Source organism: Terrapene carolina, unplaced genomic scaffold (assembly GCF_002925995.2).
Source record: "Terrapene carolina triunguis isolate 2854851 unplaced genomic scaffold, T_m_triunguis-2.0 Scaffold629, whole genome shotgun sequence".
NCBI classification, from domain to species: domain Eukaryota; kingdom Metazoa; phylum Chordata; order Testudines; family Emydidae; genus Terrapene; species Terrapene triunguis.
The window spans coordinates 9,725,514-9,740,954 of NW_020664980.1; the positions used below are offsets into that span (position 1 = coordinate 9,725,514).

General features: G+C 39.7%; 1 protein-coding gene across 4 annotated transcripts in view; it reads left to right on the top strand.

Annotated features, from left to right (window-relative positions):
* The window catches only part of SMAD5 (SMAD family member 5), a 36,232-nt gene extending 23,549 nt beyond the window's left edge, over positions 1-12,683 (top strand). For all 4 annotated transcript variants that reach the window (XM_024202115.2, XM_024202114.1, XM_024202112.2 and 1 more), the window contains 5 exons: positions 1,083-1,334; positions 2,013-2,132; positions 4,043-4,264; positions 7,879-8,135; positions 10,650-12,683. In XM_024202115.2, coding sequence (XP_024057883.1) covers positions 1,083-1,334; positions 2,013-2,132; positions 4,043-4,264; positions 7,879-8,135; positions 10,650-10,793 — 995 coding nt within the window. In that variant the 3' untranslated portion in view covers positions 10,794-12,683. The remainder of the gene's footprint in view (positions 1-1,082; positions 1,335-2,012; positions 2,133-4,042; positions 4,265-7,878; positions 8,136-10,649) is intronic.
* The last annotated feature ends 2,758 nt before the right edge of the window (positions 12,684-15,441 follow it).

Here is a 15,441-nt window from a genome sequence, read left to right on the forward strand (position 1 = left end):
TTGCTTTGCCAATTAAATTGTTAGGGGTAGGAGTGGGGTGGAGTATAACATTCTGGTTAGAATAGGTGCAGTTTTCCTGGTAAAAACCTTACAGCTACAGTTTACTGTGTAGCAGCATATGATCTATGGAAGAGATTTCTAAATCCTGGTCCTGATAGTCAATGACAGAATTGTCATTGACTTTATTGTGACGAGTATTCAGCTCTAAATACAAAAGTAGTCAATGGAAGACTTCATATTCTTTGAGAAATTTAGCTATAAACCTCAGAATTCTTATTAGTAGGTCAGTATTTTTTTTTTAATCGCTGGGTGTTCTATCAGGCACAGTGTGCATGAGACAGGAAGAAGAGCTGTGGAGCGACTGCGGTGCTCCCCAGTCAAGTTCTAGACAACAGGTGATTGGGGGAGGGCAGACGAGGAATGATAGATACAGCCATGTTCCTGGTAGGTTCCCAAAGATAAGCAAGGTTAAAGAGGAGAATTTGCACACACAAGTCAGGAATTTGTAAGTTGCTGTTCTCTCAACGCTATCTCAGAAATGGTGCTTGTGGGAAGGTGTATATTTGAAAGCATCTGTACAGAATCCAAAATAACATGTATCAGATGTGTACTTAGATTGCTAATGTTGTTGTAGAAACATTGACTTTTGAATTTCCTTACTTGAGTTTAGAGTTTAATGTATTAATGTAGCTTTTTGCACTTAATTGTATGTTAGGAGGACGCTAATCCTTTAAAATCATTAGTACTTTCCACTTAGTATCCACGCTCTGTACAAAAGGCTCACTAAATTGGTAACAAATAACTTTCGTGTTATGAAGTATAAATTAAGTTTGGCAGGAAAAAGAGCAGAAGTGTAAAGTAGTTTTACAAAGTATATATTTTTTAAAAATCCACAAATTGTAAGAAGCACTTAAATCTTATAACCCTCTTCTTGCTTCTCCTCAGCTGGTAATGGGATTTTTTTTTTTTTTTTTTTTTGGTAATTAGTGAATAGTTAGTGCATTATTTTATGCTGTTTTGTTTTAGCTATATTTTTAACAATTTTGTTTTGTCTGTTTTTTGTTTTTTGGTTTTTTTTTTAGTTCTACCTCCAGTGTTAGTGCCTAGACATAGTGAATTCAATCCACAGCACAGCCTTCTAGTTCAGTTCAGGAACCTAAGCCACAATGAACCGCACATGCCACAAAATGCTACGTTTCCAGATTCTTTCCAGCAACCCAACAGCACTCCGTTTTCCATTTCACCAAACAGCCCCTACCCACCTTCTCCAGTGAGCAGCACTTACCCGAGTTCCCCTGCCAGTTCTGGACCATCTAGTCCATTTCAGCTACCAGGTGAGAACAGTCTGTATTCGAACTCTGCTGAGAAATTAAAACATGCTTGTATAGTAATACCAAAAGCTATTGCAATTCCCTGTAGCCTCTGTTTGTTTCTGGTATCAATTGATATTGGCTTAATATCAACCAATTCTGATTCTCTGTTAATCATTCATTACTACTTTTCCTTTTCCTTGATATGTGTCAGAAAGAGCTCTTGTGAATTATTTGTTATAGTTTTTATTTTCCAAATACCATCTGACGTGTGGCTAGGATATGGAAAAATGGGATTACTAAATGAATTCAGTGTTTTTAAATATGAGGTGCAAAGCAGAGAGGAAATATCTTAATATGTAACAGTCCTCTTTTAAAACAGAAGGAATTTGACATGAACAAATTCTGAATTCACAGAGGGCATAGCTTATGTTAAATATCATCCAGTAGTACGGAATGATAGTTTCTTATAAGACCTCAAATACTGCTGTTGTGCTGAAGAGTATTGACTTGGGACTCTTAATAAATACATGCATCTAACTAAGCATGTGTATGTATACTCATCACTCTAATAACCAAGCACCTGACAAAATTTAAGTGTGGCCTAGCTGAGTGAGCAAAGCAAGGCCTTATGCTCCACTTGATGGCATTTGTCAGTCTTCATTTATAGTTTTAACTTGTGTGTGTTTTCCTTATTTGAAGCTGATACTCCACCTCCTGCATATATGCCTCCTGAAGATCAGATGGGGCAGGATAATTCACAGTCTATGGACACAAGCAACACTATGATTTCTCAAATTATGCCAAATATATCCAGCAGAGGTAAGATAGTATGGTATATAATTAATTTTTGGCTGGCTTATCTAATGCTGAGATCCAGATTCAGTGGTGACTTAATTGGAGTAATTTATGTGGTGTTAAGTAGATATAACTTGCAAATGAAAATGGAAGAAGTCCAGGGTTGTACCAGGAGGAGCAGCCACCAGGAAGAGAATGCAAGATGAAACAACCCCAATCTAGTTCATTTCTACACTGCTTTGCTGGTTGGCTTGTTTTTAAACCAGTTAAGAAAACCACAATCTCTTTTGAATTGAGCTTCTTTTAATAACTAGGGGCCTGATTTTTTTAATTATTATTAAATTTTCCCCCCAAGAAGGGTCTGAACAATATCTTTTACTTTTGATTGCACGTGGAGTTGTGCTTGCTCAGCATCCCTGAATATAAGGCCTTAAAATGTCAATTATAAATAAGTTTATACAGAAAATCTTTCTCTTCTTGTTTGTTTATTTGGCAGCACTTGTATAATTTTTCCCTTTGTTTGAATGAGTCTTTCACATAAGCCTCAGGAAGAGGGAAAGGCACCAAAATAAGAAAATGATCATGAAACAAAACTTTCAGAGTAACTCAGGGCAGGTGTAGTACCTGTAGGTGCTCTTACTCACCTTTTTTTAAACTGACTGGATTTCAACAAATTGGTAGTGGCCATATCATACTGCCTTTCAAGTCTGAGCATAAGATACAGGCATGAGATTGCAGGTGCAATTTTTTACTGCTAACTAGTGGTGTTCCCCAAGGGTCAGTCCTTGGACCAATCCGATTCAACTTATTCATAAATGATCTGGAGAAAGGGGTAAAAAGTGAGGTGGCAAAGTTTGCAGATGATACTAAACTGCTCAAGATAGTTAAGACCAAAGCAGATTGTGAAGAACTTCAGAAAGATCTCACAAAACTAAGTGATTGGGCAACAAAACGGCAAATGAAATTTAATGTGGATAAATGTAAAGTAATGCACATTGGAAAAAAAAACCCAAACTATACATACAATATGATGGGGGGCTAATTTAGCTACAACAAATCAGGAAACAGATCTTGGAGTCATCGTGGATAGTTCTCTGAAGATGTCCACGCAGTATGCAGAGGCGGTCAAAAAAGCAAACAGGATGTTAGGAATCATTAAAAAGGGATAGAGAATAAGACGGAGAATATATTATTGCCCTTATATAAATCAGTGGTACTCCCACATCTTGAATACTGTGTACAGATGTGGTCTCAAAAAAGATATACTGGCACTAGAAAAGGTTCAGAGAAGGGCAACTAAAATGATTAGGGGTTTGGAGAGGGTCCCATATGAGGAGTGATTAAAGAGGCTAGGACTTTTCAGCTTGGAAAAGAGGAGACTAAGGGGGGGATATGATAGAGGTATATAAAATTGAGTGATGTGGAGAAAGTGGTTAAGGAAAAGTTATTTATTTATTCCCATAATACAAGAACTAGGGGTCACCAAATGAAATTAATAGGCAGCAGGTTTAAAACAAATAAAAGGAAGTTCTTCACACAGCGCACAGTCAACTTGTGGAACTCCTTACCTGAGGAGGTTGTGAAGGCTAGGACTATATCAGCGTTTAAAAGAGAACTGGATAAATTCATGGAGGTTAAGTCCATTAATATCTATTAGCCCCAAAGGGTTAGGAATGGTGTCCCTAGACTCTGTTTGTTTGTCAGAGGGTGGAGATGGATGGCAGGAGAGAGATCACTTGATCATTACCTGTTAAGTTCACTCCCTCTGGGGCACCTGGCATTGGCCACTGTCGGCAGACAGGATACTGGGCTAGATGGACCTTTGGTCTGATCCAGTACGGCCGTTCTTATGTTCTTATGCTATGTGAAAGGAATTGTTAAATGCTTCTAAATTGAAATACATATTGACCTATTTTAATTTCATTTTATTATAGATGTTCAACCTGTTGCTTATGAAGAGCCCAAGCACTGGTGTTCAATTGTGTACTATGAATTAAACAATCGCGTTGGAGAGGCTTTTCACGCATCTTCCACCAGTGTCTTAGTGGATGGATTTACAGATCCTTCTAACAATAAAAACAGGTTCTGCTTAGGTTTGCTGTCCAATGTTAATCGCAACTCAACTATTGAGAACACTAGGCGACATATTGGAAAAGGTAATTCATAAGTGTACTTTATGCCTTGTCAGGGTTCCTTCCCCACTCTGAACTCTGGGGTACAGATGTGGGGACCCGCATGAAAGACCCCCTAAGCTTACTTTTACCAGCTTAGGTTAAAACTTTTCCAAGGCACAAGTTCCACCTTGTCCTTGATCGCTGCCACCACCAAGTGATTTAAACAAACATTCAGGGAGCCCTACCTCCCCCAAAATATCCCCCAAGCTCCTACACCCCCTTTCCTGGGGAGGCTTGAGAATAAGATCCTAACCAATTGGTTACAAAGGGAGCACAGATCAACCCCTCCTGGGTCTTTAGGACACTGAAAAACAATCAGGTTCTTACAAGAAGTTTATTTAAAAAAAAGATAAAAGAATCACCTCTGTAAAATCAGGATGGAAGATAACTTTACAGGGTAACAAGATTCCAAACACTAAAGTTTTGCCTAGAGGGGAAATCCTCTAAGTTACAAAGACAGGGATATACCTCCCTCTTAGCACAGGGAAAATTCACAAGCTAAAACAAAAGAAAATCTAACGCATTTCTTTGCTATTACTTACTATTTCTGCAATACTAGATGCTTAGTCCAGATATGGCTTAGGGAGATATATTTGCCCTGCCCTGGTTCCTTTGGTGACTCTGAGAGAACAAAACAAAGACACAAAAAAGAATCTTCCCCCACAGATTGAAAGTATCTTCTCCCCTTATTGGTCCCTTCGGTCAGGTGCCAACCAGGTTATCTGAGCTTCTTAACCCTTTACAGATAAGAGGAATTAACCCGTTAGAGGGTAAAGAGGGATTTTATGCTATCCCTTAGCTGTATGTTTGACATACCTCTTTTATGATTAAAAGCAATAGGTTGACAAGCAAAGACTTCATTGAAAACAGGCATATTGCAATGTGCAAAAATTGAAATTGTATATGGTGGTTGCAGTGGCACATAAGCCTGGAGAAAAGGTTTATTTAAACAAATTGTGATTTATACGTATTTGTATATATGTGATACACATTGAAGAATGCTGATCACAGAATCCATCCAACTAATCTAAATAATGTACAATATCAAAATCCCCTTCTAGAGTAGGTAGAATACTGTTAGCAAACAAGCCTGCTGTGACTGTACTGTATTCAGTGCCAGCACTTCAACAGAATTGTAGGTCCTGGGAGTATCTGTCAAGTTCCATATATGTGTATATACACACACACAACTACCATTTTAGATTTGTTCCTCGGAAAAAGTTCTTGCTGCTGCTTAATATTTGAGTTTTGTTCTCAGTTCACACAGGATATTTGAGTGCTGTCTAGTATGTTTAAATATCCTGCATAGGTTGAAAGCAAAACTAAAATAAGGCTATAAGGATCTGTTTTGTCGGAGTGAATCCAAGATGGGTGAGGGATGTGGGTAGTCCTGGATTTGACAGATCTTGCAGTTTTCCCCTGGGTCTGCCATACTTTTCAGCTGATAGCACTATATGAACACACAATTTTCACACAGATGAAGCCTGCTCGATCTCTTAAAGTATTTTAGTGAATTTTTAAAATGTCCCTTCGTGTGCCTTTCCTTATTCATGTCTTGAGAAGAGAACCCTTTTTTCTTATTGCCCTGCTTTATAAAGATCATTTTAGTACTTAAAGTTGTTTAGATTATTCTCAAAATTGCATTACATTGGTCAAACTGAAACAGTTGCATAGTGCCTTAGAAAGCCAATGGTACTATAACAAGAAGTATAACCTTTTTCTTTTGGGCTACTTCTGATGTGGACTACTGGAACCATCAATAGATTAGAAATGGAGACAGTATTACAGAGCTGTGCTAATTGTGTTACTCCTGAGGGCATTCTGTGCCAAAACATTTAAAAATTCTGCAAGTTTTATTTGTCAAATAAATGTGGAGACTCCAGCATGGCATTGGGGAGCATAGGCCGCTGGATGCAACAGAAGTGGGACTCTGAAGCGGTGGTCCAGATGAAGGTGTTTGGGGGTCTGGGTGGGCACAGAATTCCCCCAGGACTACTAGGTTGAGAGGCTTGCATAAGTTAAAACTTAAAGTTAAAATCTGTCATCTTAATAATGTAATTTTAACTCCAGGATAAGTGTAGAGTCACTGTTTCTGGGACAGTTGAATTTTCTAGGATTATTTCTGTTAACGTCACAGGGGAATACAGATACATTTCGACTTATGAAATTTACCCTGAATGTCTCCCCTTTCTTGGCCTCACTATAACAAAACAGCCACCAAAAAATGCCAAACTTCTCACATTTTTGTAAAAGCACTGCAGCTCAGCCATGGGTCACTTTTGAAATTTCAGAATTAAATAGCTTACAAGTTGAGTTTTATTTTCCCTGGGAAAAGCAGACATTTCTGTCACAACCTGCTATGTACCTCTGTTCTCCAACTCAACACAGCCTACCTTTCCAATTCAACTCCTCCGAAATCCCCAACCAATGCCTTACCCTGGGAAGGCCAACTAAGTATTGGGGCAAGAAAGAAGCAGAATAGAACAGAATTACATGGGAGAGAGGCCTGACCCCAAATCCACTGTGAGCCACTTGCAGTTGATCGACTGACAAAGCAATCTGCTTCGAAGTTCCTTTCCCCAAACTTCATCCCACCCCAGACTCCCAGTGGACCTGATGAGTTCACCAATAGCTGTCAGTCTGAAAGATCCGTTCAGGTCTTCCCTTATTATATGCAGTGTTGTAGCTGTGTCGGTCTCAGGATACCAGAGAGACAAGATGGGTGAGGTAGTATCTTTTATTGGACCAACTTCTGTTGGTGAGAGAGACTAGCTTTTGAGCTTATGGAGCTGCTCTTCAGGTCAGGGAAAGTTACTCAGAGTGTCACAGCTAAATACAAGATGGAACAGATAGTTTAGCAAAAGCAGTTCACACATTTCAAGGGGCCTTTGAGGATGAGGACTAATAGATCAGATACAGAGTGATTGCTTTGTGAAAAATATTCACCCACAAAGTCTGATGAATTGGGCATTCACCCACGAAAGCTTATGCTCCAATACTTCTGTTAGTCTTAAAGGTGCCACAGGACCCTCTGTTGCTTTTCACCCACAGGTTGTATGGTGTTTTTGTCTTCTATCATTTTCCTATGTGAGTTCATTTGAGAGTGTAGTGATTGTTTATCTGGTTTCACTCACACAGTTGCTATTGGGCCATTTAATACAGAGGTACACCACATATTATGATAGGCATGCGTAGGACCCATGGATCTTGAAAGGTGGGTTTGTGTGTATATGGGGGGGGGGGGGGGGGTGGGGTGGGGGGGGGGGGGGGTGTGTGTTGGGGGGGGGGGGGGTGATGATCGGTGTAGCAGTGGAGATGCATCTGTTCTGGGGGGATCTAGCGCTGCTTTGAGCTGGACACTGGGCATTCTGCCCTATAATTGATGAGAGAAGGCCATCTAGTGGCTGATATAAAATGAAGTAGTTTGAGATGAAAGTGTTTTGAACTGCTTATGTGCATGTGACTGGAAAAATACCTTTTCAGGGAAGTTCTTCAAATGGAAGGCTGACTAAATTGTCTCAGAGCTCAAGGGAGTTATTTGCAGTAATACAGCTTGAAACAATTTTTTAGTCTGTTTTTTTCCTTTTGTTTTTAAGGAGTTCATCTCTACTATGTTGGTGGGGAAGTCTATGCTGAGTGCTTAAGTGACAGCAGCATATTTGTACAGAGCAGGAACTGCAACTACCATCATGGCTTTCACCCTACAACTGTGTGCAAGATTCCCAGTGGCTGCAGCCTTAAAATTTTTAACAATCAGGAGTTTGCTCAGCTTTTAGCTCAGTCTGTCAACCATGGATTTGAGGCAGTGTATGAGCTCACCAAAATGTGCACCATTCGAATGAGTTTTGTAAAGGTAAATACATTCTTTATCTAAGCATTTAAATTTACTGTGGAATGAGAGAGGTTCAAGCAAAGTATTCAGATTGGCATTGATACTATACTGCAGAAAGTTATTTGCAATGTAACATGATTTTTACATTTTAATCTGACACTTTGTATTGGAGTATCATTACTGTTTTAGGTGTGATACGTGCCAGGTAAGTGTATTGACCATAGTAGTTTAGTAGGTCCCCTACTCCATCTGGTCCAGTTAAATCAGGGGTCTCTAACTCAATTTACCTTAGGGCCAGTGCCGGTCCTCAAATCCTCCCAGCGGGCCAATACTGTCACTGAAGATGGTGTTCAGAAAAGCAAATGTTTATATTGTATTTTTTATTTCGAATTTCTTAGACATAATAAAACTGTCATACAACTTTATACAATTCTTTGCCTGCCAGAGAGTTTTTAGTGTTCGCCAGACACCTGGCAGTGCTTCAGTTCTGTCAGTTTGTTGATGTTTGGCCTCTGTGACTGAGCAGTTGAAACCTTCAGGATTGCAGCAAGGTGTGCATCAGATAGCTGTGTTCGGTATTTTGACTTGTTTATATTAATTGTGGAAAAAAGTGACACTGCCTCCAGGGCTGACTCTGCCCGGTAACTAATGATGCTGACTCTGCCCGGGGACTAGTGATGGTATCTCTGTCCCTCTCCCCAGCCAATGGGAGCTGCGGGGGGCGGCACCTGCAGCAGACTTTGCCGACAGCGTGGCGATATGCGTCTCTCCTCCATGGGCCGCAGTGGGGTGGTTCTCGGGCCGCAGATTGCCCACGGGACGGGACTTTGAGACCCCTGAGTTACATGCTTCTTTTCTCAGATCCAAAGCATGCTAGAACTCTTGTAAACTTCCATTTCTAAAGGAGACTTGTAATGTGCACTCGCACTTCAATTTGAATGATGGGGCAAGAATAAAGTGACCCTCTGGACCACTAACATGGCTGTGATCCATATGGTAAAACGGAACGAATAACATGTATAACAGTTTGACTTCTCCTTGTGCCTTCCTCAATTCCTGCTCCCCAAAAAAGTTTGAGTTCTTAGACAAATTAATTTAATCAACCTCTTGGGCCTTCAGTATACTTTTTTGTAGAATGAAGGGAGACTTATTTTTTAAATGCAGCCAAATTGTATTCTCACTGTGCCTTTTAAAAAATAAACAAAAAAGGAATTCTGCAATATCTGTAGTTTTCAAAAAACCTGGTTTTCTATTAGTAAATGGTCTGACTCTTACTTTTACTGTAGTAAAAGAGGTGAATTGTGCCACTAAGCTCTTCTGTATCTGGTCTTTAAAAGGATGCTCAATATTGGGTATTCAAGGTTGAAACAAAATGTATATTGAACATTTGTATAGCCCCATAGTAGTGCATGGCTCATTACAGAAATAGAATAAGATACAGATGTGTTGGGTTAAAGTTCTCAGTCTGCACAGTTAAAGAAAGGAAGTGTGTGTAGAGATCACTGTAAGGTGGTCAGTGGAGGAAGGATTTTTGAAAAGTGGGTTTTCTAGGAGGGAGAGGGTGTTTGATGGGTAATTAATAAACACAGTTAACTTAACACATACGTAAAATTTATTTTGTTAAAGTGCCATGGAGCAGTGATAATCTTAGGTTTTATTGCTTGTGGAGGCCACTCTTCCAGCCTGTCTGTGTAGTTCTTGCCCAATAATCCTGTGGAGCATGTGGGGTGTTCTTGTACTCACAAAGAACTGACTTTGAAAATACACTTGGTGTTAATCATAGTAAAAAAGCATCTGTTTTTTCTGATATTCTGAAGTAAAAGGCATGGGTCTAATTTACTCCTGGAATTTTCTTTACAAAGAACTCTTCTGAGCCTCTAGTGTTAATTCAATGGTCCTTAAAAATCTATGATCACCTAGTCTGACCACCTGCGTAGCACAAGCCATAGGACTTCCCTGAATTAATACAAGCTTCGAGTCCAATAACTTGTGGAATTGCAGCCTCTCTCACTTGGAATCCATCAATGATTTTATACAATGTTAGTTTCTGTTATGTACTTGTTTTATGGTAATCCTAGGGGCCTCCATTAGATTGGAACCCTATCATGTTGTGTACTCTACAAACTCCTACTGAGACTGTCTTTTTCCCAAAGAACTTAAACAAAGCAGACAGAAGTTAGGAGAAAGGAAGTATTATACACATTTTATAAATGGAGAAATGAGACACAAGGATTAATCTTGGCCAAGGTTACACAAGAAGTCTGTGTTAGAGACAGGACCAGAACCCAGAGCTCCTGAGTCATAGTCCAGTGACCACCTCAACACCATGCTTCCTCTTTTTTTTTTTTTTTTCTTTTCCCCCCCCCCCCCCCTCTTCTTCCCCTTTAGATTACAATTGTTCTTGCTTATTTGGGGGCCTCTAATAGGCTGTAGGACATTTAAAGCTAACCTTGTATTTCCTGTTGCTACAATTAGTTTGGATTAAGAGTATACACTCATAACGTCAAAGGTATAACATTTTGTTCATTTTTATAGGGTTGGGGAGCGGAATATCACCGGCAAGATGTCACAAGCACCCCATGCTGGATAGAAATTCATCTTCATGGGCCCCTTCAGTGGCTGGATAAAGTACTTACACAAATGGGCTCACCACTTAATCCCATCTCTTCAGTTTCATAGTGCTTCAGTATTACCTTCAACTCTACCTTTAGTGAACTTATTTTAATTCTTCCAGTGTGGATACTGTGAGCTAGATGGAGAACAGATATGGTTTAACTTTTTACCCCCTTTGTGACCAATTCCATTACATATTGTTGATTTATTTTTACATTTCAATTTGCTCTTGTGATACTAAAGTGACAATTGAGCCCTATTGGGGAAAGTGGGGTGCGAAGTCTCTTGAAAAATTTGCAACACTTTCCCCCCCTCTTCATATGAAACTTAAACAGGTATATGTCTAACTGGAACATATTTTCTTCACTGTCACATAGGGACAAGAATTTTGAAGACAGATTTTAGGAGTAAATACATATCATAGATTTTTAGTGTTAATAGAAGTGTACATGTGCAGCTCCAGATTTCAATCCTTATTTTATATGTAGCTGTGTAACATCTTATGGAAGACTTCTGTCGTAAACAAAGTTAGCCTTTATTACAGCAAAGTTTGCCTCAATTTGAACAATGTGATTTAAGTGTACACCTCTTCAAATACCCTTTTTTTTTTTTTTTTTTTTTAACAGATATGGATGGTGTAAAAACATTTGCATTAACTTTTGGAAAGTGCAGTCACAAGCACACTATATACGTTGCAGAATATAAATTATTAGCCTTGTCCCATTCCAGTTTTATAACCTTGCTTTTAACAGCCATTTAAAGAGTAATTGATACAAGGTAAACTTTTGGCACTGCTGTGGACTAGTCAGTTCTTGTTTTGCCTTGATATACACCCATGCTGTTTTGGATGTAATTGCCAACACCTGGCTTTTTAGGCACCCTTTTGTATTTAAGCATACACATCCCTTTTTATAAATGGCAGTACTTACATTGCAGAGGAGCTAAGTTCTCTAGCTGTCTGTTTTACCTATCCAGAATTGGCATGTTTTCGGCTTCTTAAATCACTTAGCAGTTATGCAGTATTAGTGATGACCCTATACTTCACTTCCAATACAGATTTGATTCATCTCTCTCTTTCTCATACTGTTCGAAGACTGAATGGCTTAGCAAATTGGTAATTGAGTGCAGAGCCTTTTTATTTCTACATCAAATGCAGATGTGGTAGATAATTATCAAAAATCATTGCTGTAAAGACTTGTGTCCTGTGTGAAATGGTGCTCTTTATCCCAATCCTGATGAATGAGTTTCTTCTTGTATAGTCTAGGCCTACAGTTGGCATTCTTAGCAGAGAAGCTAACGATTGAATGCAGATAGAGATTAAGTTGCCCTTTCTCCCACATAGGAAATCCTTCAGGGTCCGGGTTGAAGCACACTGGTGTATGGCGGTGAGAAGGCTTGTACTGCAGCTGCCTGCTGTATTTGTTGTCACTAATTGGAGGACTTTGATGCCCAGGCTGTCAATACAAACACTAAATAAAAAAGGGGGAATCTATGGGTAATTCCTTTTCCTAAGAAAATGAGGGAAAGAAATGTATTGTGGAGAATACTAGGTGCAGTGAATTATGGCCTGAGTCTTTTAATTTTAAAGTTTTTATGTGCAGAGCGCAAGGCCCGTTATGTATAATAACTATTCACCTTCCCCTTTCCCTATCGCAAACTCATGTTATTTACCCACCCAGATAAAATGTTTGGGAGAGAGGCTGAAAACTCTAAAACTCAAGTACTTATTAAAGGATGCTTTGTAGTTAGCTACTGCAGTCCCACGGTTTTGATCACTTAAGTTCTTCTGTGTCCTTTTATTGAATGACAAAGTTTGTGCTTAAATGTGGTAATCCCTGTATTACCTAGTACATAAGTAAATAATCTTTTTAAAGGAACAAAATTGTTTACATATCATGATAAATTCTGTTTCTTATAAAATGCCTTAAAGGAATAAAGCTAAACTGATAACGTTCACAGATCTATAATGCTGTCTTGTACAGGAATAAGTATTTGTACTTGATCTTAAACACTTTCTCCAGCATTTTAAAAATAAAACATTTTCAGGAAAAAGGAGAGTAACATTACTTTGTCACTTATCTTCTGGACCACTATTTATTCCTTTGAACTACAGCCAACAATGGTTTTATTGAAAGAGCTACAAATTCAGCTGTTGCCCACAAGATCAGGCCTTCCATAGTCAAAATGAACATTTTCCTACATCCATATTTGAGTTCTCTTCATAAGTTTGTGAATCTGCATATATTTGACACTATGGTATCTTTTCTAGAATAACTTTTATGATTAATGGCTTGACACATCAGATTAAGAGTAAAATCTCAGTTGCAGGGCCTCTACTAAAATTAAAAGATTTCACTGCATCCAAGCTTGACTTTTTTTTTTTTTTTTTTTTTTATAATTGGCTTCATCTATACTCATGTAAATGCCTAGCTGAAGCTAAGTAAATGATTCAGGAATGGGTGCGTGGGTGTGCACGAGCCAGAACTAGTGCTTAATATGGGCAGGCTGGCTACATGTACATCAATACTATAATCCTAGCAATACAGTAGAACCTCAGAGTAACGACGTGACCGGTCAACCAGACACCTCATTTGGAACTGTAAGTAAGCAATCAGGCAGCAGCAGAGACGCACCAAAAAAAGCAAATACAGTATAGTACATTGCGTTAAACGTAAACTACAGGTTCAACCTTTCTAGTCCGGCACCCTCGGGACCTGACTAGTGCCGAACCAGAGAATTTGCTGAACCATGGGAAGTCAATGCAGAGTGCCAGCGGGTCTCCATAGGTGCGGGAAGTTGGAGTGCAGGGGGTGCTACAGCACCTCCAGGCTTTGTGCCCAGTGTGGCCCCCCCACATGGAGGCACCGGTGCCACCTGGAGTCCTGGCTGCTGGCACCTCGCCTGGGGGCTCCGATGGCAGCCCGGGGTCCCAGCTGCTGGCCCCAGGTCCTCCCACTCCCTCCTGGAGTTTGAATGCCGCAAATCAGCTGTTTGCGGTGCTCCGGAAGCGCGGGGAGGGAGGAGGAGTTGGTAAGCGCAGGGGAGTAGGGGCCAGAGGGGGAAGCTTCGTGCCGGTGGATGCTCCGCACCCACAGAGTCGGCTCCTATGCTGGACCACAGATGTTGCTGGACCGGGGAGTGCCCGATTAGAGTAGTTCAACCTGTACTTAAAAAAAGGAAAGCAGCATTTTTCTTCATAGTAAAGTTTCAAAGCTGCATTAAGTCAATGTTCAGTTGTAAACTTTTGAAAGAACCGTAATGTTATGAATATTTCAGAGTTCGGAACAACCTCCATTCCTGAGATGTTCATATCTTAGTGCCTTGCTCCTCCATTTTCTTTTGCAGAGGCAGGCTTGCTAAGTGCTGCGCTTGCAATTTTTAAGCGGTGCTTATAGATACTAGGTCTCTGTAAGAGCTTTCTAGTTTTGTGTGGTGCAGAGCTATGATATATTTAGTTCTGTTTAGTTTTATTTGTGTGGGAGTATCACTGTTCATACATCTATGAAAGGATAGGCTGTCTGAGAAGTGCTTGACACTAAATACACTTCTACCCTGATATAACGCTGTCCTCGGGAGCCAAAAAATCTTACCGCGTTATAGATGAAACCGCGTTCTATTGAACTTGCTTTGATCCGTTGGAGCGCGCAGTGCCCCCCCCCCCCCCCCGGAGCGCTGCTTTACCACTTATCCGAATTCATGTTATATCGGGGTAGAGAAGTATGTTTAAATTCTATGACGGCAAAGATGGCAGCACCGATCACACTATACCTGTGAGTGCAGTTGCTGTTTAATTACATTGCTAACAGGTACCGAGAAACTGGATGGGTCAGTGTCTTGGAAATAGATGATCAAACCTGGCCCTGCTCAGACTCAACGTTGCCATTGTATGAAAGCTATTTTGCCCTATGTAAAATAAAGTAACACTTCAATCTTTGTTTGGTGGGCATGTTTCTATATCTCACTAGCCACCAGCAATTAATTGTTAGCCTTGTTGGTAATACCAGCACAGAGCCTAAAGATAGAACAAGTGTGTGCACTGAACTACCGTTTTGGCCAGCTCATAAAGCTGCCATGGCATGACAGAGTGAAGTGAAAGTTTGTACAGAGGACTTTAGCCTTACAAGCTGTCATTCCAGAACTTTTCATGAGTATTAACTTCATTTAATTGTACATGAAGGGGCAATACTGGGTTATGAGATCCTGTAGAACCAATATGTAACTTTTTGGTACGACTGAACAGATAAAAATGGCTGGTTAGTCAAAATAATTGAGCAGCTTACATGTTGTGATTGGTATAGGATTTCTTAAAGGAAACCTTGGCATTCTTGATGTTTTGTGGGAAACTATTGATTTTTTTTTCCCCATAGTATTACAATGTAAAAGTTGTAGAGTATACCTGTTGGGCAAATACTCTTGTAGTCTAGGGCTGGAAAACCCATGTAAAAATGTGTCAAGAAATACTCTGGAAACTGTTAGGTAGCAGTTTTCAATAAATAAAAGCCATTTTCAAAGTTTTTGCCTCAAAGAAAAGTTGTTTTTTTTATTTTTATTTTTCTAGTCATTAAGTCTTTCCTTATGGAGGAAACCCATTCTGAATTCAAATTGATAGACTAAACCATTGCGTTACAATGTACTACTGCCCATATTTGAATAAACATGAAAAATCCCCTTTCAGAATGGCTTTTTTCCTGTTTTACTCTAAATATAATTCAGC